At 39.1% G+C, this 22,695-nt stretch overlaps 1 protein-coding gene and 1 long non-coding RNA gene across 4 annotated transcripts in view; one reads left to right on the top strand and one right to left on the bottom strand.

Annotated features, from left to right (window-relative positions):
* The window catches only part of VPS45 (vacuolar protein sorting 45 homolog), a 58,451-nt gene that overhangs the window by 19,853 nt on the left and 15,903 nt on the right, over window positions 1–22,695 (top strand). For both annotated transcript variants that reach the window (XM_029946131.1, XM_029946132.1), the window contains exons 11-14: window positions 4,032–4,190; window positions 4,399–4,506; window positions 5,530–5,651; window positions 14,012–14,143. In XM_029946131.1, coding sequence (XP_029801991.1) covers window positions 4,032–4,190; window positions 4,399–4,506; window positions 5,530–5,651; window positions 14,012–14,143 — 521 coding nt within the window. The remainder of the gene's footprint in view (window positions 1–4,031; window positions 4,191–4,398; window positions 4,507–5,529; window positions 5,652–14,011; window positions 14,144–22,695) is intronic.
* Window positions 296–12,947, bottom strand: LOC115297925. 2 transcript variants are annotated; one of them, XR_003911526.1, is made up of 4 exons: window positions 12,782–12,947; window positions 3,560–3,678; window positions 1,563–1,664; window positions 296–1,017 (listed from the first exon to the last, which is right to left on the bottom strand). It is a non-coding gene; the product is annotated as an uncharacterized LOC115297925 (long non-coding RNA). The 2 variants fall into 2 exon arrangements; XR_003911525.1 differs by lacking the exon at window positions 12,782–12,947 and adding an exon at window positions 6,480–6,517.

The raw sequence follows: 22,695 nt of genomic DNA, 5'->3' as shown, positions 1-22,695 counted from the left end.
GATTTGCTGAAAACTATAGAAATTGAGCAGATTTAAGGTAAACAAGAGATAACAAGGGAGAGTTCTTACACTTTAGGTTAAGTTAAAGTAGAGATTAAGGACTATTGGGGCGCCTGGGTGGCTCAGTTGGTTAAGTGTCTGACTTCAGCTCAGGTCATGATCTCACAGTTTGTGGGTTTGAGCCCCGCATCAGGCTCTGTGCTGACAGCTCAGAGCCTGGAGCCTGCTTCAAATTCTGTGTCTCCCTCTCTCTCTGCCCCTCCCCTGCTCACATTCTGTCTCTCTCAAAAATAAACATACATTTTAAAAAAAGGGAAAAAAAAGAAAAGAAATTAAGGACTATTTTTAGTTGCTGACTTCATCTGTGATTTGTACAATGGCTTAGCATGTAGCTATGTAATTATAAAAAATTGTTCTTGTTGTGTTACTTCATCATAGTTTTGGTAGAAGAAAACAGAAAGTAGTCCAAAACAGTCTTTAAATATCAGAAAAGAAGAGTTGTTTTTTAATTGATTTTTTTGAGTAAACATTAGCTACTTTTTGAAACTTGGCCCTCAGAAACAGTGGTTTTGCTTTTCTTTTCCTATTCCTTCGTTAGGCCTGTATGAATGTTAGAATTCAGTGAATTCTGTCTTTGAATCCTGCCTTCTTAAGCGGACCGTAGTTTTCTGTTTCTCTCTTTACTCAGCCATTGTTATTATGTGGTACATACTTTTCTCTCTTGAAAGCCTCAGACCTATGGAAAATTTAATAAGAAAAGAAAAACCGGAAGTTCATTATGTAATTCAGTCATATTTCCAACATACAAATACCACCATGTAGCAGATAACCTTCTACGGAATTAGAAGTCTCTCAGACTGTTTTCTCCTCTTCTCTGGTTAGTGCCATGGAATCTCAGGATAACATTTGCCACTGTCAGTCAAGTTGATGAGTCAAGTAGCCATGAGTGAAATAGCTCAAAATTAAGTCAAAGAGCAATGCAGACAAAGGCCCTGCTTCTTCAAGGACTTAACATAGCTGAAAGAGAAGAAAGAGCTTATACCTACAGGTTTCTTTTCATGAGGAAATAGATAAGTCTAGCTGGAACACTGACCCAACTCATGGGTTGGGTCCTAAGGGCTCAAAAGTAAGGAAAGTAGTCTACTCAGAGTCCTCTTGATCAGATTCCAGGCCATGTCCTCAAGGGAGAACTAAGAGTCAAGCCAGGGACTCTAAATACCGGCACCGAATCTCAAGGAACAGAAGCGGATCCTTTAATGGGGAAGAGTCAAGAGTCAGTCAAGATGCAAATGAAAGTCATTAGAAAGGGAGCGAGAGGGCAGGGTACAAGCTGATTGCGTCATCTCTGTCCCCATACCAGCTCTGTGGTTTTATAGTTATTGAGTATCTCAGATTTGCTGAAAACCGTAGAAATTGAGTAGACTTAAGGTCAAAAGAGAGTGACTGCAAGGGCGCAGAGTAAAACATCAGGCTATGAGACAAGTGACAACAGGGATCCCGGATGGGTGTATTAAGCTTAATGCTAAGTTGAGTGAGATACATATGAAATTGGCTATTCTTACCTGATAGTAATTTGTACTCTGAAATTTCTTCATACTATGGTAGAAACTAGTGGCAGATTTGAACAGATACTCTTAAGTCGTCTGTATTCTGTTAAAGGGTACCTACCACAGAAGGGGAAAAAAAGTTAGGAAATTCTTATGACTGCAGGGTTTAAATCTCTAGAAGAGAAATTTCGTCCCTTTGATCCCTTAAAGATGATGCTAGTGAAATCTTCACACAGAAGAGCAACAATAGGAATCCTACCCAGAGGACTTTCTACTTGAGAGACACCTGGGAGGTTCCCCATGGCATCATAGTCCCTCTTTGGTGTGAACAGAAGAGATCTCAAACACTAGACCTGGTGGTTGTGAAGTATTAAAAAGGTAAGGCATGTGAAAGCACCTCATAAGTTAGAAGGTTCCATTTGGATGTCAGTAGGCCCTCAGAATCCAGTGCCCTCCAAGGCTTTTGCCAGGCTATCAACCATTTCTCTCTCTGGTTTCCTTATTCCTGTTAAGAGCATCTCCTCTTTTAGTCTCTCAGACTAATTCCAACACTTACTGATTCTTTAGGGCCTTTGGCAAATGTCACCTCCTTCGTGAAGTCTTTCTTGATTTCTCAGCAACCAGATGTACTTTTCTTCACTTGGTGTCCCCTTCTCCCCATTACGCGGATTCTCAGTTTTTGTTTCTTGTTTTGTTTTTTGCATATGTTTCTGTATTATACAGAGAAACCTCCCATATGTCTTTCTGAAAAACCTCCCATTCTGCAAAATCATGTACTAAAAATAAGTAAGTTGGGGCACCTGAGCGGCTCAGTCAGTGAAGTGTCCAACTCTTGATTTTGGTTCATGTCATGATTTCACAGTTCCTTGGATCAAGCCCCATATAGGGCTCTGCACTGACAGGACGGACCCTGCTTTGAGTTCCCTCTCTCCTCCTCTCACGCTGTCCCTCCCCCTACTCGTGCTTTCTCTCTCTCAAATATAAACTTAAAAAAAAAATAACCAAGTGTTCTGGGAAAATAGGGTCACTTAAAATCTGCTTAACTAAAAAAAACTATATAACTTTGTAATCAAAGCCCTAATAGAAATAACAATCCTAATAAAAATATTAGCACAATTGAATCTCCAGGGCATTTGCACCTAGAAATACACTCAGTCCACTACACCTGGGGCTCATGATTTAGTCTTCAAGATGGAAGGTTATCAGAACTTTTACTTCTCATACAAATTAGTCTCACCAAAATTAAAAATACAATATGAGGACATCTGTCAGTTTGGGGGTGTTGTTTTTTTTGCTTTTTAACTCAGAGAAATATCTCTGCGTCCTTTTCATTTGCACCTGCCCTTTCCCCAGATAGCTTAATACAGTGGAGTGTACACAGTTCTTTTTTTGTTTGTTTGTTTTTTTAGTGTTTTTTATTTATTTTTGAGGGAGAGAGAGACAGCGTGAGCTGGGGAGGGTCAGAGAGAGAAGGAGACACAGAATCCGAAGACAGGCTCCAGGCTCTGAGCTGTCAGCACAGAGCCTGATGCAGGACTTGAACCCAGGAACCATGAGATCATGCCCTGAGCCAAAGTCAGATGCTTAACCGACTGAGCCACCTAGGCGCCCTGAGTCACAGTTCTTAAAGCTACAAAACCAGCTACTTCTTGCAGAAAAGACTTATGTAGGATTTACATACTATTTTCTTAACATGGTGTCTTTAAAGAGGAAGTTTGCCCCTGTTCCCTCCTTAGTAATATTAAAACGCTCGAAAAACTACCCATGAAGTGATATGCCAGAGTAATCATTGGCTTGGATTAATTTGTTCTGCTGCATAATAAATATAAATAGATACTATAGGGAAGTCCCTTAATGTGAGGATTGGCAAAACCTAAATGATTTTGTCGACCTCCCTTTGCTGTCAGGACCTGCCCTCTTCAAGGCCTACGTGTTCCATTTAGAGAGTCCGTGCTTTACATACTCGGATATCTGAAAGCCACATTGAGACACAGCGTTCACCGGATGTTTACCTGATGCTTCTCGGAGATTAAGCGCAGGCCCCCTACTCGGCTCCATTTCACTGGTCAGTCACTCACACCAGCCGGTAGTTTGCAAGTCAGCAGGTCGGTCCTTTTGTGTGTCGGACTGGCTGAAATGGTAGACATAGCAGGAGGTGTTTCCGCAAGGAGACTGCAACCCTACCTACCTGAGACCAGAGACCAGCTCCTCCAAGGAAAGAAAGGAGGAACCATCCTTCCTTCAATTCGCTATCGTCCTAAAGCAATTACAATGGGGATTTTTCCCTTATTTACACCTTATCTTAGGCAAAGGCATTTCGTTTTCTGTAGTGGAAACTGGCTCAGCCTATGAGCTGTCCATGGCTGTGGCTGTCATCTTAGCCATAAACTCAGATCCATCCCTGCCATTCAGCAAGTATGAGATCTAAGGTGCTGTACCTCTCGCAGGTGAAGGGGAGATCAGTGTCGGCTCTCTCTTTTCCAGAATGTAAAGAGGCTCCTGCGGAACCCCAAGGTGACGGAGTGTGACGCCGCCCGCCTGGTGATGCTATATGCTCTGCACTACGAACGACACAGCAGCAACAGCCTGCCAGGCCTGGTGATGGACCTCAGGAACAGAGGCGTGTCCGAGAAGTACCGAAAGGTAAGCACGTCTGTGTCAGCCCACCAACCAGGTAACAACGTTCTCAGCTCTGCCAGATGAGCGTTACACTGTTTTTATGTAACAAAATTGTATAATCCTGTCCTCTTACCTCCTCATTTCCTTAATAAAGGTTTCTTTATTTCTTAGGCCATGAGCTTCCTCATCCCCAAGCAATAAGAGATGGTTTCTCTTTTTTTTTCCCCCATAGCTTGTGTCTGCAGTAGTTGAATACGGTGGTAAACGGGTCAGAGGAAGTGACCTCTTCAGCCCCAAAGACGCTGTAGCTATTACCAAACAGTTCCTCAAAGGACTGAAGGTACGGCATGTTCTGGGCTTTCCCAAATGAGAAAGAGTTGAAGCCCCTAGAGCTGAGAGGGAATAAATACAATCTTCCAAGTCACTTCCAGATTGCTGCTGACTTAGTATGATGTCAATTTAATTAAATTAAAGCAGACATCCTCCTGAAAGCCTTTTCTTCAAATACTCTCTATATTGGAGCAGCATCAGCATTGGACCAAACAGCTGAACAGGGAATAACAGAGACTTTCTGGAAAATACCCAGGAGTAAAAAGGCAGACAGTTCTGTTAGGCATGGCCCTTTTACTCCATCTGTTTATAATTCAAGATTTGTTTGGTAGTTTTCCTTTGAAGGAAATTAAAGATGAAGCAAACAATTGTAGATCTTTTAAAAATACTAAACGGTTTTCTTAAAATGGTAACAAATTAGTTTTAATCTGCAAGCCTTTCTTAGGTTTCCTGAAATGTTTCCATTTTCCTGAGTGCTTCTAGACTCCTTTTCTACATGGTCTTTTCCTTTTATTTGCTCTACCTGTCATGTAACGTTTTCACAAAAAGGGTGAGAATCACTGAAGAGATGATAAAGGATTTAAGCAATTCCTTTTGTTAAAATTCCTTTATGGAGGCACCTGGGTGGCTTAGTCAGTTAAGCTTCTGACCTTGGCTCAGGTCATGATCTCACGGTTCATGTGCCAACAGCTCAGAACCTGGAGCCTGCTTCTGACTCTGTGTGTTTCTCTCTCTGACCCTCCCCTGCTCTCTGTCTCTCAAAAATAAATAAAAACATTTAAAAATAAATAAATAAAAATAAATTCCTTTATAATAGCTAGGTTTAAATTACAGTATTTTTATGAGATTGGAACATTTCTAATTGATGAAAATAATTCTTTTAATGATTTAACCATAATATTCTTCTAAAATTCCTATTTGAATCTATCCCATGAAATCCCTATTGAATGCATGTCTTTTTCTGATGAGTATCATTAACTGTTATATTGCATGTTTCCCAAAAATGATATAAAATCACCTTTCCCTGTCTTAGGGAGTAGAAAACGTGTACACTCAACATCAGCCTTTTCTACACGAGACCCTGGACCATCTCATCAAAGGAAAGCTTAAGGAAAACCTGTACCCGTATCTAGGCCCCAGCACACTCAGAGACAGGTAAGATAACCAAGATACTAATAATGAAGACCATAAATACTAAGGAAATAGGAAACATAGAGGGATGTAAGAGACCACAGTTAAGATTATATTCTTCCACTCCTCTTGCCCCCATCGTTTCAGTTCTGAGATTCCTTTTGGTCTTTACGTGTGTCAAGGTTAGCTATAAATTCACCTGCTAAGCCTGAAACATTATTTCATTTGGAATAAAGAAGCAAGCGTTTTAGAGTGCCCCCAGATACTTGTTGTATTCCATCCTTCAATATCAGATGAGTTTACTTACACCATGTAACGTTCAGTACCTTGGCATTTCACATGTGGAGTTTCAAACATTAAAGCCAAAAATAGATTTGCTGCTTGATTGCCTTCCAGAGCAGGTTGTTACTATTTTTGACTAAGACTAGACTTTGCCAAATGTGGCCAAGTGCACAAACAGACCTAATTAGCAAAGGCTATTTGTTACATAAAAGAAAAGGATGGCTTGCTTTGGGGGTATTAACTGAAGGAAGCAATTACTTGGCATTTTAATCCAATGGTTTGTTAGTTTTCATAAAAACAAAACTCATCCAGAACTACTTACTTAGACCAACCTGAAATTTGAAATATACACAAAGTCCACATTGTTATAAGTTATATTCTAGTGTATTTTTTTTATTGGGACCATATGTTATAAAAAGCCTGATATATGTAATGGAACCCCATTGGGTAGATTGATGTGAGAATTGTTACTATTGGTAGAATTCTTCTATTATTTCACCTAATCATAATCTAAGAGTCTTGGAAGAACAGTGTTTTATAAACACAATAAACTTCTTAAAGGAGGGGCACCTGGGTGGCTCAGTGGGTTAAGTCTCCGACTTCAGCTCAGGTCAGATCTCACGTTCGTGGGTTCGAGCCCCGCGTCGGGCTCTGTGCTGACAGTTAGCTCAGAGCCTGGAGCCTGCTTCCGGTTCTGTGTCTCCTTCTCTCTCTGACCCTCTCCCTCTCATGCTCTGTCTCCCTGTGTATCAAAAATAAATAAAACATTAAAAAAAATTTTAAAAAAAACTTCTTAAAGGAGAAGAGTGTTTTGAGATACATAGATGACTCTTTAATATGATAAAATCTATTCTTTTTCCATTTTGTTCCTTTAAAATAAAAAACTATAATTTGATAGCAGAACAGAAAAAAAATCTTTTTAAAAAATCCGAGGTTAAGAGGCAGAATATCTGGGCCTAAATTCAAACAGTACATTCATTCAGATAAAATGTTTAAGGACCTTGGCATCAAGATTTAGAACTGTCAGCTAAATGGAAAGAATGAAAACCAGCCTAAAGCTATTCACCTGTCTTTGAGGCTTTTTAAAAACCAGTGTAATTCAGATGCCTAGGTGGCTCATTTGGTTAAGCATCTGACCCCTGATTTTGGCTCAGACCATGATCTCATGGTTCCTGGGATTGAGCCCTTCGTTGCACTCTATGGTGACAGTGCAGAGCGTGCTTGGGAGTCTCCTCGCCCTTCTCCCCCATGCACGCATGCTCACTCTTACTCTCTTTCTCAAAATAAATAAACATTTAAAAAAATAGAACTTAAGATTCTCTCTCTCTCCATCCCTCCCTTGCTCATGTGAACTCTCTCTCTCGAAGAAAAGCAGTATTACTCTATTAAATAGCTTTCTAATTAATATGATAAAAGGAAAAATACTACTTATTTAGTGAATTTCATATAAGAATTATCAAACAGGCGCCTGGGTGGCTCAGTCAGTAAAGCCTCCAGCCTCAGCTCAGGTCATGATCTCACGGTTTATGGGTCGGAGCCTGTGTCAGGCTCTGTGCTGACAGCTCAGAGCTTGGAATCTACTTTGGATTCTGTGTCTCCCTCTCTCTCTCTGCTCTTCCTCCTCCCCCACTCATCCTCTGTCTCTATCTCGAAAGTAAATAAACATTAAAAAAAACGTTTTATTATTAAAAACGTTTTTTTTAATAAATAAAAACAATAAAGTAGAGCCCATGAGCCTAGTCATGTGGTTTTCTCCAGCAGCCTTCAGCTGTACTAGATTAAATGAGGACAAGGCTGAGAGCTGGGGTCCCACCAGGATTTGGGGAACTGAAACAGATGGTGAATGAAGTATTGTTGAGTGGTTTGGAGGTCTTCGTGACGTCAAAGAATTATTATAGTAGAAGTATTAGTCTAAGTGGATTAAAAGTTAAGGAGGTAATTGTTGGAGAAACATATCCTGAATTCAAGATTTCACAGTGCACATACTTGTAGTGAAAAAGTTTCTGTTATAATCATGGATGTTGGATTGCTTCTCGGCCTTTTGGCTCAGATCAAGTGCATAATCATGGATATTGGTAATGAGGGATGGAAGAACAGATCCTCTTGGTCGAGGAGAGCAGGATCGGAGCTGAGTAATCCACACTGATGTGAAAGTCAGTGGAAATCCTGAAAGGAACAGCAGTGAAAAGGAGGACAATAAATCAGAGCTAAAGTCTTCAGGGAATAAGAGAGTGACCAGGAAAAGAGGTCAGGAGAAAACACTACAAGTGCATCATGAGCCTCTATGTTAATGGAAACGTTGAAGAAGGCAGAGAAGTTGGTTACAAAACAACAGAGGAGAGCACAGAGGAGATCCACGTCACTTTCTAGCCCTGCTTACCAGAAGGAAGATGGCAGAGGCCTTGGAAAGACCTACTGAACAATTCTGCTTTTAAAAGTTTGCTGTGCAGATATATTGCCCAAGTACACAGAGACCTGTAAACAAGGATAGTTACTGAAACATTATTTGTAATAGTTTAAGGAGAAAAAAAAAACAAGGGGTGCCTGGGTGGCTCAGTCAGTTAACAGTGTCAGGCTTCCGCCTACATCTTGATCTCACGGTTCGTGAGTTCGAGCCCCGTATCAAGTTCTCTGCTGTTAGCACGGAGCCCACTTCTGATCTTCTGTCCCCACCCCACTCTGTCTCTCCCCTACTCGCTTGCTCACTCTCAAAAATAATAAACATTTAAGAGAAAAACAGAACAAGTTAAATATCCATCAGACTCGTTACCTAAATTATACCACAGTGCTATGCATTCTTCTTAAAAAGTGGCGTAACTCTTTTTAGGGTAATACAAAAACCTTCTAAGATACATTGGATAGAAAACCAAGATGCTATAATATCCCTTTTGTGTAAAAAAACATACCTAAGCATAAATGTGATTTTATATATATGTACACACACATTTATAAACAACTCATTTGACTGTACACATGCATAACATGTATGTCATGTATGCAAGCCCATACGTGCCTATGTATACAGTGTTTCTTGAAGACTTAACAAGAAAATGTTAATAGTAGTTACCTCTGGATATTGAGGCAGTAGTGAGTTGTACACATACCTATCTTTCCCATTAGATATTGTATTAGGTATCATAATCTCGAAGTAAGAATTGTGTTTTATTAATACTGGGTTTTTCATAATATTTAAAACAGTGCTTTACAAGTAAGTGTCCAGTAGATGTCAAATTTCTTATGAAGGCATCTAAAACAGTTGAAATGACAAGATTTACAGTTGGAAAATTTAAACTAGAGAATAATTTTGGTTGATGCTACCAGAAAATTTAGATGTTTACAGTTTGCCAGTAACCGTCCACAGTATTCTGACCCTGCCTCCACTTGGCCTCACTCTCAGTTCTAGCCACTGTCTTGGGTCATCACATCGAGAAGAGTCATTGATTTTAGTCATCTTTATGTAAGTTAAGTCTCATCATGAGAGAACTCCTTGGTTTTGTTGTTATTAGAAAGTATCCAAGGATATGTGGCAAGAATACAACTTTTTTACAAAACCAAGAATGCTGGTAGAAATGTTTTAGTCCTTAGCTATTAATTTCATGGTTAACCTGTTTGGCAGTCTAGCCATTTCTACAAACTGAGTTTTGATCTTTCTTCTGAGATGGGACTCCCGCATATCCTATTTAGCAGGCTCATTTTTCTTTCTCACTCCCCAATTGCTTCTTGTCCCTGATAAAAACAAGCAACGTAAACATTTGGTGAGAAAATGGAGCTATCTGGTCATGCATTCCATAGTCAATTCCAAATGGAAGTACTTTTTCACGTTTACCCAAATTTAGTAGAATCTTATTGTAGCAGTTTTCTTTTGTTTCTATAAAGGCAGCAGGACTTTAACATTGGCCTTTTTCCTACAATAAATGCTTGTAAGATCTTTACTACCTGTAAGTGGATTCAAAATTTTAAATTTTAGCCATAAATACAGTGGTCCACAAAGTAGATAAAATATTGCCAGGGCACCTGGGTGGCTCAGTCGGTTAAGTGTCTGGCTTCGGCTCAGGTCATGATCTCACGTGGGTTCGACCGCCACGTCGGGCTCTGTGCTGACAGCTCAGAGCCTGGAGCCTGCTTCGGATTCTGTACCTCCCTCTCTCTCTGGCCCTCCCCTGCTCGCACTGCCTCTCTCTGTCTCTCAAAAATAAATTTAAAAAAAAACATTAAATTAAAAAATATATATATATTCCCTCTTGAAAGTTTAAGTGTTTCTACTTAGCTTATTCGTGTATGAAAGTAATGATTTCCAGAAATACCATATGTGAGAATTTTTTGTTTATTTTTCTAATAAAATAAGATGTAAATTGGTTGAGTTCTCAAGGTGTCCTTGTATATCAATATACAGCAGCATGAACTGGCTGCTGTTTTCTAATGTGTGTTGCCTGCATTAATGAATGCTTCTGGTCGCTATGGTGAATTACAGAGCATAGGAAGACGTGTACAAAGAATTGAACCTGTGGATTCCACTTAGCTTCAACCACCCAACATATAAAAATGATTTGTTGTGTATTTTACTCTTGGCCTCATAAGAGCATCTACTTTTAAAACTCACCAGGGAGAAGAATGAAAAGGAAAAATGGCAGGGATTTCTTTTTCCTGTTGATGTTCTTCCTTAAGCCAGTTTGAATAAGTAGTAGGAGGCTCAGGAAAACATTTATTAATGTTTTCATAACCAAGTGTGACATCATCATCTTCATGAAGCACACAATTAAGTCAAGCTGTAAGAGTCTATCCCTGTATCTAAGTTTTGTCCTTATGTTATTATAACCTACACCCACAGGTGCCGTCTGTGACATTTCTTCCCTCTCCAGTAACACGAAAATACTCTGGCACCCCGCAACTGTCAGACTACAGGGTAGAATTCTCGGGCTCTACCAGGAGTCTGCTTGAGTTTATTCCTTCCCAGAGCCCACCTTTCTTTTCCGTAAGAGACAGATGTGCTGGCGAGGTAAATAGAGGGCAGCTCTAGAAAAGCAACATTTATTTTCCAGGATGATCTTCGTTAGTCTGCCCAGCTGCTTTTTAAATGGACTGATCAGATCAGAAGCTCAAAACAGAAGTGTCCCTGTCTGGTGCTCCTCCCTGCGAGGGAGAAGCTTCTTCCCTTCCTCTTAATGAAATAATGTGTGCAGTTCACAAATATGTACTCACGATAAACTGCCTAACAGGTGTCAGTCTAGAGCTGTCCCTCAATGTAAAGAGGCTTACTGTAAAAAACTACTTATTTTTCTGAGAACACAATCGCATTTCAGCTTTGAGGGTTTTATTACTTCTCTGAACAGTGTAACTGCTCTGCCCCCCCCCCCACCGTTTTCCACCTGGGCTGACCCCCAGATGGTTACAACATAGGCCAAACAATTGACAGAATGTCTTCTGTCTCCTTGGTGGCACATTCTTACAACACTGGATATTTTTCCTCCACAGAACTAGTTCTTCACATCCTTTAATGAATATTAAGCCAGTTATGACTGTATTTGAGAAGCCATTATCATCTCAGCTCATTGGCACCTCTAGAATCAGTATACTAGTGGGAAGAATTAAAAATTTGTATCCTTCGGAGTTTGGTGTTAAAAAGAAATTGTGTATATCCATGAGGGTAATGGTGTGATAAAGGTTACAGACTCCTGTCCATATTAAAAATTATAGCCAACTTTAGCTTAGTTGATCCACTTAAGAAATCTCTTGATTTCAGCTCATGTCATGATCTCACTGTTCAGAGGCTGAACCCCGTCTCAGGCTCTGCGAGGACGGCACAGAGCTTGCTTGGGTTTGTCTCTCTCCCTCTCTCTCCTCCCCGGTGCATGTACATGCACTCTCTCCCTCTCAAAATAAATAAAACAAATTAAAAAAAAATCTATTCCTAAAGATTCTGATAAGAACTGAACTCGAGTTGCCCCACTCACACACACTCTCTCTCTCTAAAATAAAATTTTAAAAAGGGACCAAAAACCTTGATAATACACGGTGCTGAAAGGCTGTGGAGAGATAGGCACTTCCCTGAGTTGCTGGTAGAATGACATCTGCGGAGCAGCTTGGTGACATCTACCGAAGTTTAAAGCGCACACTGAAGAGGTGCCCGGGGGGCTCTGCTGATAAAGCGTCTGGCTCTTTGATTTTGGCTCAGGTCATGATCTCCTGGTTTGTGGGACTGAGCGCATGTGGGGCTCTGCACTGACAGCGCAGAGCCTGCTTGGGATTCTCTCCCCCACCCCACCCCTCCCTCTCTCCTGTCTCTCTGCCCCTCCCCTGCTCATGTTCTCTCTTTCTCTGTCTCTCTCTTAAAATGAATAAGTTTTTAAAAAGTAATAATAAAATGCACACTAGATGCAAGATAAGGGCAAGGAGCAGAACAGTACACATAAAATGCTTTTATTTGTGTGTGCTATACAAATATATACAGATACATGCAGTGTGTGTATATGTGTATGTGAATATGCATGTATGTGTGTATTTGCAGATATACCAGAGTTAATATCTATGAAAGAACACAAAAGATTCAAGTAGTAACATTTGCCTCTATGCAGAAATTGAAGTGTAAGAGCACTGTGGCCGGCAGGAAACTCACTTTTTTTATAGTATACTTTTTGTGTTTTGTACTACATGCAAACATTGATGTAGTCTAAAATAGCATATTTTAAAATAATAAAAAGGATTATAGAATATATACTAGCAAGTAACTCCTACAACGCTGTAGTGCTAAGGTACATTGTATCAGGTAAGTAGACTTAAAAGAAGCTTAGTTTGTCTTAAAAAGTAAGTTTAGTATTTAAAGTCATGATTTCAAGTTTCAAGTTCACATGGACATGTCATGATGAACTCCTTACCTGAAATTAGTTGCAAAATAACCACCTTTTCATCCTTGGGAGCCTCTTAGTGGGTATCTCTGCAATTCAGAGATTATCAGAACATTTTTAATCACAGTCTCTGATTCTGTTTCCGTAAAGTGCCATGAGAATAAATACTCTCTCAGTTCCTTCACGGTGTTTTCGAAAGAGATGAACAGGAAGGAAATATACGGGGTTTTTTTCATGATTTATACATCACGTATGATTCAAGATGTTTCTATTTAATTTTGTGCTGTAACCTCCAAAATGGATGCTTCTGCTTGATGTAGTTTTAAATAATGTGCAGTACGTCATTTAACAAAATTACTTGCTTCCTGAGAGGAAGAACAAGGTAAACTCTAACAGTTTTGAAATGCTATGGTCTCCTAATTGTGAGTATCTACAAAGAGGCCAATAGGAGGTCCTTACTTTTTTCCCCCCTCCCTCCACTTACTTTTGTTATGAGGCTGTTTTGATAAAGACTGGAACACAGTAAACCTGCCCTGTGCTACCCAAATGAGGCAAGCGACTGAGGTGCTGTGTCGGTATCTCCAGTAGCAAAGCCATCCTCCAAGAGATTTTCATTTGTTTGTTTTTATGGGTTTTCTTTTTTCTTGTTCTATCAAAGGATTTGACAACAAAGCTTTTAAGAAGAGGTGGATCTCCTAGAAGTGTCATTATTTATGTGTCCCATTCTCTCTTTACACTCAAAATATTAAATGTTTCTAGTTTCTGTCTTATGGGAACCTCCTAATATACTGGTGCAAAATACTTCGAGGTCCTTGGACAGAGGCCACTGTAATGACACTGTACTAAGTATTTGACAAAATGCCTATAGCCGAGAGGAGTTGTGTAGCACAAGCAAAAATTACTGCAATATCGATACCACGTCACAGTGAAGCACTCTGCAGCCTCTTGAATATAAAAGAGTACTTCTACATTTGGTTCTAGCAAACACTATTGTGCTATTCTGAAATCCACAGCGCAGAAATTATAAGACATCCGCTCATAAACAGAAAGCAAATCACTATTCAGCATTTCCTGCTGTTTCCTGCCAATTGCAGATAATTAAAACTTTTTTTAAGCCTTTTATTCTATTCTGCTTTACTTCTGCTTCTTCCAACCAAAAATGAAAGATTTAGAAATTAAAACTGTGCGTATGACAGTAACAACAGATCTTTGCCTTTCCCCCCTCTTATCCTGTGACATGAACTTTCTCCCTTATGGCAGACCTCAGGATATCGTTGTGTTTATAATTGGAGGCGTTACCTATGAAGAGGCCCTCACAGCTTATAACCTGAACCGTACCACTCCTGGAGTGAGGATTGTCCTGGGAGGGACCGCAGTGCATAACACAAAAAGGTAAGGAGAACATTCCGTCCTCCAGCTCGGTTCCCCTTCCTAGAGAGTGAAGCTCAAAACCTTCTATGCAGGAAAGGTCAGGTCAGTGCTGGATAAACTGCTGTGGGCCAAAATGTGCCGGTTCTCAGGGCCAGTTAGACTTTGTGTGAGGTGAAGGACCTAGACTCCGTTAGGTTCATACATCACATAATTAGTTCAAAAGACCTAGTGTATAGGGACCAGCCCGTGCTGCTAACAGTTTATGTTTCTTATGTTCAAAAAAGGCGAACTCTGGGGCGCCCGGGTGGCTCAGTCGGTGAAGCCTCCGACTTCGGCTCAGGTCAGATCTCATGTTCGTGGGTTTGAGCCCCACATCAGGCTCTGTGCAGACAGCTAGCTCTGAGCCTGGAGCTGCTTCCGCTTCTGTGTCTCCTTCTCTCTCTGCCCCTCCCCCTCTCATGCTCTGACTCTCTCAGTATCAAAAATAAATAAAACATTAAGAAAAAAAAAAGGCGAACTCTAACAGCCACAGACCAGCACTTTGAAAATACTAAAGTGTAATGGTATTGACTTCAAGAGTTTTTTGGTTTTGTTGATTAATTACATTTATTCCATAACTAGTAAGAAGAATACAAAGAAAAATAAAGATCCTACCTCAAGGAAGTCATTGTCTGGTAGGAAAGGTAGAACATAAAACATAACAAAAGAAACACCTGGAGAGACAGAATAAAGAGCCATGTGTTCTCAGTGTGACTGAGAAAAATTAGCAAGTATTTCCTGGAGAAGACAGTGCGTAAGCTGAGCCGTGGATAGGAAATGGATACGAGGAGGAAGAATACATCTAAGCGAGGTAACCTGTGAACAAGTTATAGATGCTGTAAGCAACATGCACAGGAAAAGACCAGCACATAGTCCACCAGCTGGAATGTGCACAATGAGGGGAAACGTTGACTGAATGCCATAACTGTGGAAGGCCTTTAATTCCAGGCTGAAGAATCTTTACTTTCCTGTGTAGAAAATGAAGAATCATTGAAAATATTTAAGCAGGAAAAATTACAAGAGGGTCACAGTATTTTAGGAAGATTAATTTGGAAACTAAGGGTTGGAGGGGCTCCTGGGTGGCTCAGTCAGGTAAGCCTCCTACTCTTGACTGTGGCTCGGGTCACCATCTCATTGGTTTTGAGATCAAGCCCTACCTTGGGCCCGTGCTAACAAGGCAGAGCCTACTTGGGATTCTCTCTCCCCTCTCTCTCTGACCCTCTCCCACTCACACACTGTCTCTCACTGTCTCAAATAAATAAACTTAAAAAAAAAACCTGAAAGTAGGAAAGATCGGAGGAGGAGGAGATCGAGAACCATGGCACAATAGTGGAATTTAACAATCAGGGACCCTGAGAGATCCATGCTGAGCCCTGAATACATCGATACGCTGGGTGTCATTTAGAGGTGTTTTGTACTTTTTCTGTTTGTATTACTATTTGGCCTTTTAATGAAATTTTCCCCTTTACCATGGACATAATACACATTTATTCTGAAATTCTTTTTTTTTATTTAAAAAAATTTTTTTAATGTTTATTTTCGAGAGGCAGAATGCGAACGGGGGAGGGGGAGAGAGAGATTGAGAGCGAGAGCAAGCGAGAGAGAGAGAGAATCCAAAGCAGGCTCTAGGCTCTGAGCTGTCAGCACATAGACCGACGCAGGGCTCAAACGCACGAACTGAGAGACCATGACCTGAGCAGAAGTTGGACGCCCAACCGCTCAGCCCCCCAGGCACCCCTATTCTGAAATTCTTTTACTTCAGAAAATATAAAGAGGGGGGAAAAAAAGCTTCCATAATCTTAACTATTGTTACACTTTGATCTTTTCAGACTGATTTTTTTTTCTGAATCAAGTTTATTTATTTATTTTGTGAGAGAGAGAGAGAGAGAGAAAGCATGAGTGGGGGAAGCGCAGACAGAGGGGGAGAATCCCGATGCGGGGCTTAAACTCCCGAGAACATGACCTGAGCTGAAACCAAGAGTTGGATGCTTAACCAAAAGAGCCACCCAGGTGCCCCCCCCTTTTTTTTTAAGTTAATTTATTTGTCCAATTCATATTCTTTGCCAGTTTTACAATTGGGCTATTTTTTTCCCAATGATTTTTATTAGTTATATCTATATAATTAAGGATATTGACCATTTGTTCCATATTTTGGCAAACCTTTTTCCTTATTTGATGATCTGTTTTATAGTATTCACAATATTTTGTATAAAAGTTTCTATTGTATTTTATTTTTACTTTTATGTAGTCAGAACTACCAGTGATCTCTGCCTTTGGTGCCATTCTTATTAGTTCTTTCCCAGCCAAAATTATATAAATAGTAACCTCTATTTTTTCTATTTTTAGGACTTGCATTTAAAGTTATAGCTTTATAATCCATCAAGATTTTATTTTGTAGTAAATTGTGTGGTAGTTTCCTTTTATAACTTATAGAAATAAATACATACTTCCTTACATACAGAGAAGTGTATGAATTTATCATTCATACTGAGCAGACAGCTCAGTGAAACATGACAAAGTGAATACAACTGTGTCACCACCACCCAAACCAAGTCGTAGAATGTTACCAGTCCCCCCAGAGTTGTCCTTACACCTCATGTTCCCTTGTCACAACTCCCACAAAGTAATCACCATTATGACTTCTGTCACCATAGATTAGTTTTACCTGCCCTTAAAAGATACTTGTTGAAAGAATGAAGAAACAGGTTAAAAGTAATCTGTGTCTGCTTTTCTCACAAACAATACAAGGGTCTTGCAATGATCCAGTGCAGGATCTCTGATCAGCTCCCTCCCGGCCGACAAGCTATCATTGTCCAGCATTTTGGTTCCATCCTGTTTTTATAATTCTTAAATTAATCATCATCATTATTTTCAGTTGTCATTATGTATTCGCTTTCCCACACCTCTCAGCTTTTTCACCTTTGCTCCTTCTTTCTAATCTAAAAACATCCTTGGGGCATCTGGGTGGCTCAGTCAGTTAAGTGTCCGACTCTGGGTCTGGTCATGAGCCGTGGGTTTGAGCCCCACTTCGGGCTCTGTGCTGACAGCTCAGAGCCTGGAGCCTGCTTCAGAGCCTGTCTCTTCTGTTTTCTCTCTCTCTCTCTCTCTCTCTCTCTCTCTCTCTCTCTCTCACAAATATAAAATTAAAAACATTTTAAAAAATCCTTTAGTAGTTATTTCAGCTAGTAGTCAACTTGATTTTTTTTATTAAAAATATCTTAGTTTATTAAGTTTAGAAATCCAGATTGATAGTTTATTCTCAGCACTTAAAAGTCAGAAGAAATGGAATATTATTTTTAATTATTGCTGTTAAGAAATCTACTTTCAATATAATTATTTTGGGGATTGTAGGCAATATATTCTTCTCTGATTCTTTTTTAAGGTTATCTTTTTGTCTTTGATGTTCTTGTTGCAATATTATGTATTAAATGTGGATTTATATTTATGCTACCATATGTGAAAATTCATATTTGACTAAATTACTGGAAGATTTCCAGGCATTGTATCTTTGGGCATTGTTGCTTTTCTGTTTCCTCTGCTCCATCCTTCTGGAACTCCTGTGAGAGATGTGGTGTCTCTTAACCTCCCATTTATATTATCAATCTATCTTTCTGCACTGCCTTCTGTGTAATGTTTTCAGAGAGTATTCCAGTTTAACAATTCTCTCTTCATCTGTGTCTAATCTGTGTTTAATTTATCCATTCAGGTTTTAACTTCAAAGGTCATATTTTTATGCCTATAAGTTCTTTTTGCTTCTTTTTCAAATTTTCTTGATGTTTTTGTTCATTTCTTCTTTCCTCATGTTTTCAAATCCCTCATTTTTCTTTAACCACACTAATTCTATACCCTAAAATACTTTCTAGTTCCTGAGCAAATAATCTTTTATGTAAAAATAAGAAAGTGAGGCATTTTTGCAAAAGCTTTAGATTACATTCTTCCAACTAGCTAGATTTGACCTAACAGGATGCTGAGTAGTACCTGAGTTATGTTTGAGCTGATAACCTCAGCAATAGAAGGTTCATTAAATCTTGAACAGGATTGTTTGCTGGCCCTAACCAATGAAACTTTTTAAGAAGAAGGGAGTTACTTTGGTAACTACCAACCTGGGGAAAAAAATTAGTTAGTGTTTGCAATACAAAAATGATCCAAAGTCAGGTTTTTCTCATTTATTTTCGTAAATATATAACCTCTAGTTAATAGGTAAATAGTGAAATTTATCATTATTAGTAGAAAGATAGTGGAATTTATATTTCAGAGATAAGTTATCAAAAGGCTTAAATAATCAAAAGCAATTTAGGTTCAGCTTTTATTGGAATTAAATTTTCACCATTTTCATGATAAATGTGGGCTACCTTGGGTAGGCCTGCTGCGTAAGTCCACATCTCTTAATAGATTTTGAAATCTTAGACTCTCAGTAAGTGGAAATTTAGTATTTTTTAAATTTAATATTTAATATTTATATTTAATATTTTTATATTTATATTTTAAATTGAATATTTTAAAAATCAGTTTAATAACTGGATATAGTAGGGCTGATGTGAGCTAGCAATAAAACCTGATTTGGCAGAGAGTAAGTTTAACAATTTGTTTCCATACATCGTTGGGGTTTAATTTTTATGCAAGGGGTTTAGTATGCAATTTCCTATGTAAAGGGTGGGTTATTTTTTAAAGAAAAGCCCAAAGAGATAAGTGACACACAGCATTGACCCCAAGAGTTCTACAGCACAGAAGTATTACTTTAGAGAGATTGTGGTGATCAGGAAACTGTACTTTTAGATGCGAGTGATGAATGCCCTCCTTTTACACTTGGAATCATGTAAAATGTGGTATGGGCTGCCCCACAAGGCTTTGGATTAGTGGGTGGCCCAATAAAGAGGAAAGAAATCCTGTCTCGTAGCTGGGAATGTGATGTGCTGGTAGAGCATTCCTCCAGAGCGGGGAATGCCCAGTTCAGGATGTGTCTGGGGTACGGGTCCTTGATTTCCCTGATGTCTGGAGTAAAACCTGAGATCACTGCAGGTTTATTCCGCAGTCAGATCCCAGCACCACCACTGGTTTATGATTTGGGGCAAGATATTTAATGTCCTGGTAGATAGGTCAAAAATGATCTCCTGCATCGTGGAAAATTACATGTAACCTTATCTCTCATGTAACAGTTTTAATAATCTTCACCCTGGGAGCCTTTCTATTTCTAAAATACATCAAGATTTTATCTGGAGATATACATTATATTGAGTCTGAAGTTCAACTTGCCACTCAAAGTTCTCATTTAGGGGCGCCTGGGTGGTTCAGTCAGTTAAGCGTCTAACCCTTGATGTTGGCTCAGGTTATAATCTCACAGTTCATGAGTTCGAGGCCCGCATTGGGCTCTGTACTGACAGTACAGAGCCTGCTTGGGATTCTCTCTCTCTCCTTTTCTTTCTCTGCCTCTCTCTCTTTCAAAATAATAAATTCAAACACAAAAGTTTTTAAAAAGTTATAATTTAAGTTGTACTTTCTCGAGTACCTTTTTTTAGAAATTGAGGTAACATATTAGTTTCGAGTACACAGCATAATAATTTGATGTTTGTATACCTTATGAAATGATCACCACAGTAAGTCTAGTTAACATCCATCAATACGTGTAGTTACTAGAAAATGGTTTTTTTTATGATGGGAACCTTTAGGGTTTACTCTCTTAGCCACTTTCCAATATACAATGCAGTGTTACTGACTAGCGTTGCCAGGCTTTACATTATACCCCATAACTTATTTATTGTAAAAAATTCGTTTTGCGCCTTTCAACCCCCTTCAGCCTATCTCACCCACCCCTCCACCCACTGCTTCTGGCAACTACCAGTGTGTTCTCTAGATCTGTGAGCTTGGTTTTGTTTTCTTTTGTTTTGCTTTGTTTTGAGTCTACACATAAGTGAGATCATACAATATTTGTGTTTCTCTGATTTATTTCACTTAACATAATGCCCTCAAGACTTCATCTATGTTTTCACAAATGGCAAGTTCCATTCTTTTTTTTTATGGCTGAATATTATTTCATTGTAAATATATGCACCACACTTTCTATACCCATCCATCTGTAGATGGACCCTTAGGTTGTTTTCTTATCTTGGCTATTGAAAATAATTCTGCAGGGTGCCTGGGTGGCTCAGTTGGTTAAGCATCTGACTCTTGATTTGGGCTCAGGTCATGATGTCGTGATTCATGGGATCAAGTCCCATGTCAGGCTCTGTGCTGACAGCACAGCACCTGTTTTGGACTCTCTCTCTCCCTGTCTCTCTGCCTGTGCACACACATGTGCTCTCTCTCTCCCTCTCTCTCTCTCTCTCTCTCTCTCTCAAATAAATATTTTTTAAAAAGAAAATAATTCGGCAATGAACATGGGGGTGTGGATTTTTTTGAGCTAGTGTTTTTGTTACACTTTACATAAATACCCAGAAGTATCATATGGTAGTTCTGGTTTGAACCTCCATACTCTCTTCCCCAGAGGTTGCAACAATATACATTCTCTCAACAGTGCATATGAGCTCCCTTTTCCCACATCCTGCCAACCCGGTTATTTCTTGTCTTTTTGATAACAGCCATTCTAACAGGTGTGAGGTGAGAGCTCCTCGTGGTTCTGAATTGTGTTTCCTTGATGACAACTGATGTCGAACATCTTTTCGTGTACCTGTTGGCCTTCTGTATGATGGGCAGCTTTGGAAATATGTTTATTCAAATCCTCTGCCCCGTTTTTAATCGAATTGTTTAGTTTGTTTTTTCTGCTGAGTTGAGTTCTTTATGTATTTTGGATATTAACCCCATATTGGATATATGATTCACAAATATTTCCTCCCATTCAGAAGGTTTTTCATTTTGTTGATGACTTCCTTTGCTGTGTAGAAGCTTTTTTGGTTTGATGCAGTCCCCTTGTTTATTTTTGCTTTTCTTGCCTTTGCTTTTGGTGTCCAATCCAAAATATTACCACCAAGATTAATGTCAGGGAGCTTACTGCTCATGTTTTCTTCTAGGAGTTTTATGGCTTCAGATCTTTTTATTTTTTTTTTAAGAGAGAGAGAACACGCATGCACATGCATGTGTGCATGCAGGCAGGGGAGGGGCAGAAGGAGAGGAGAGGGACTCTTAGGCAGGCTTCACACCCAGCACAGAGCCGAATGCAGAGCTCCATCTCACCCCTGAGGCCATGAGATCATGACCTGAGACAAAATTAAGAGTCAGACACTTAACCAACTGAGCTACACTGGTGCCCCATGGCTTTAGACCTTCCATTCATGTCTTTAATCCATTTTGAGTTTATTTTTGTGTGTGGTATAAGATTAGTGGTCTAGTTTCATCGTTTTGCATGTGCCTATCCAGTTTTCCCAACACCATTTACTGAAGAGACTGTCCTTTCCCCATTGTATATTCTTGCCTCGTTTGCTATAAATTAATTAGCCATATATGCAAGAGTTTATTTCTGGGCTCTCTGTTCTGTTCCATTGATCCATCATTGTGCTAATACCACACCATTTTGATTATTATAGCTTTGTAATATATTTTGAAATCAAGAAGCACATTTCCAGCCTTTTCTTTCCAAAAATCACTTTTATTATTAAGGGTCTTTTGTGGTTCCCTACAAATTTTTTAAATCTATTTCTATGAAAAATGTCATTGGAGCGTTGATGGGGATTGCATTGAATCTGTAGATTGCTTTGGGTGGTATAGATATTTTTAACAATATTAATTCTTCTAATCCAGAGTATGCAATACCTTTCCGTTTATTTGTGTCTTCATTTTTTCTCTTCATTGTCTTATAGTTTTCAGTGTACAAGTCTTTTCACTTCGTTGGTTAAATAATCCTAGGTATTTTACTCTTTTTTATGTAATGGGAATTTTCTCAGTTTCTCTTTCTGATAGTTCATTATTAGTGAGTAGATATACAATAAATTTCTTTTTATTGATTTTGTATTCTACAACTTCACCGAATTATTCTAATATTTTTTGGTAGAGTCTTTAGGTTTTCTATATGTAATATCATGTCATCTGCAAATAGTGACAGTTTTACTTCTGACTTTCCAATTTGAATGCCTTTATTTTTGTTTCTTACTTAATTGTTCTGGCTGGGATTTCCAATACTATGCTGAGTAAAAGTGGTGAAAGTGGACATCCTTGTCTTGTTCCTGATCTTAGAAGAAAAGCTTTAAGCTTTTCACCATTGACTCTGATGTTGAGTGTGGGCTCATCATAGATGACCTTTATTGTGTATGTTGAAGTACATTCCCTCTATACCCACTTTGTTGAGAATATTTATCTAAAATACATGTTGAATTTTGTCAAATGCTTTTTCTGCATCTAGTGAGGTAATCTGATCACATGATTTTTTTATCTTTCATTTGGTTAATGTAATATCTAAGCATCTTCTTTCTTCTGTGACAGTTTTTCAGTGATGGCAAGTACTAGTCACAACAGAGTTCCACAGGCCTTCTGTCGTTATAGGATTTGTTTCCTTAGGGCCTGCTCCGATTAGGTATAATTGTGATCATCTTTGTTCACATTTAGAC

The sequence above is a fragment of the Suricata suricatta genome, chromosome 8, assembly GCF_006229205.1.
Source record: "Suricata suricatta isolate VVHF042 chromosome 8, meerkat_22Aug2017_6uvM2_HiC, whole genome shotgun sequence".
In the NCBI taxonomy this organism is placed as follows: Eukaryota; Metazoa; Chordata; class Mammalia; order Carnivora; family Herpestidae; genus Suricata; species Suricata suricatta.
This window is presented reverse-complemented; position numbering and strand designations above follow the sequence as displayed.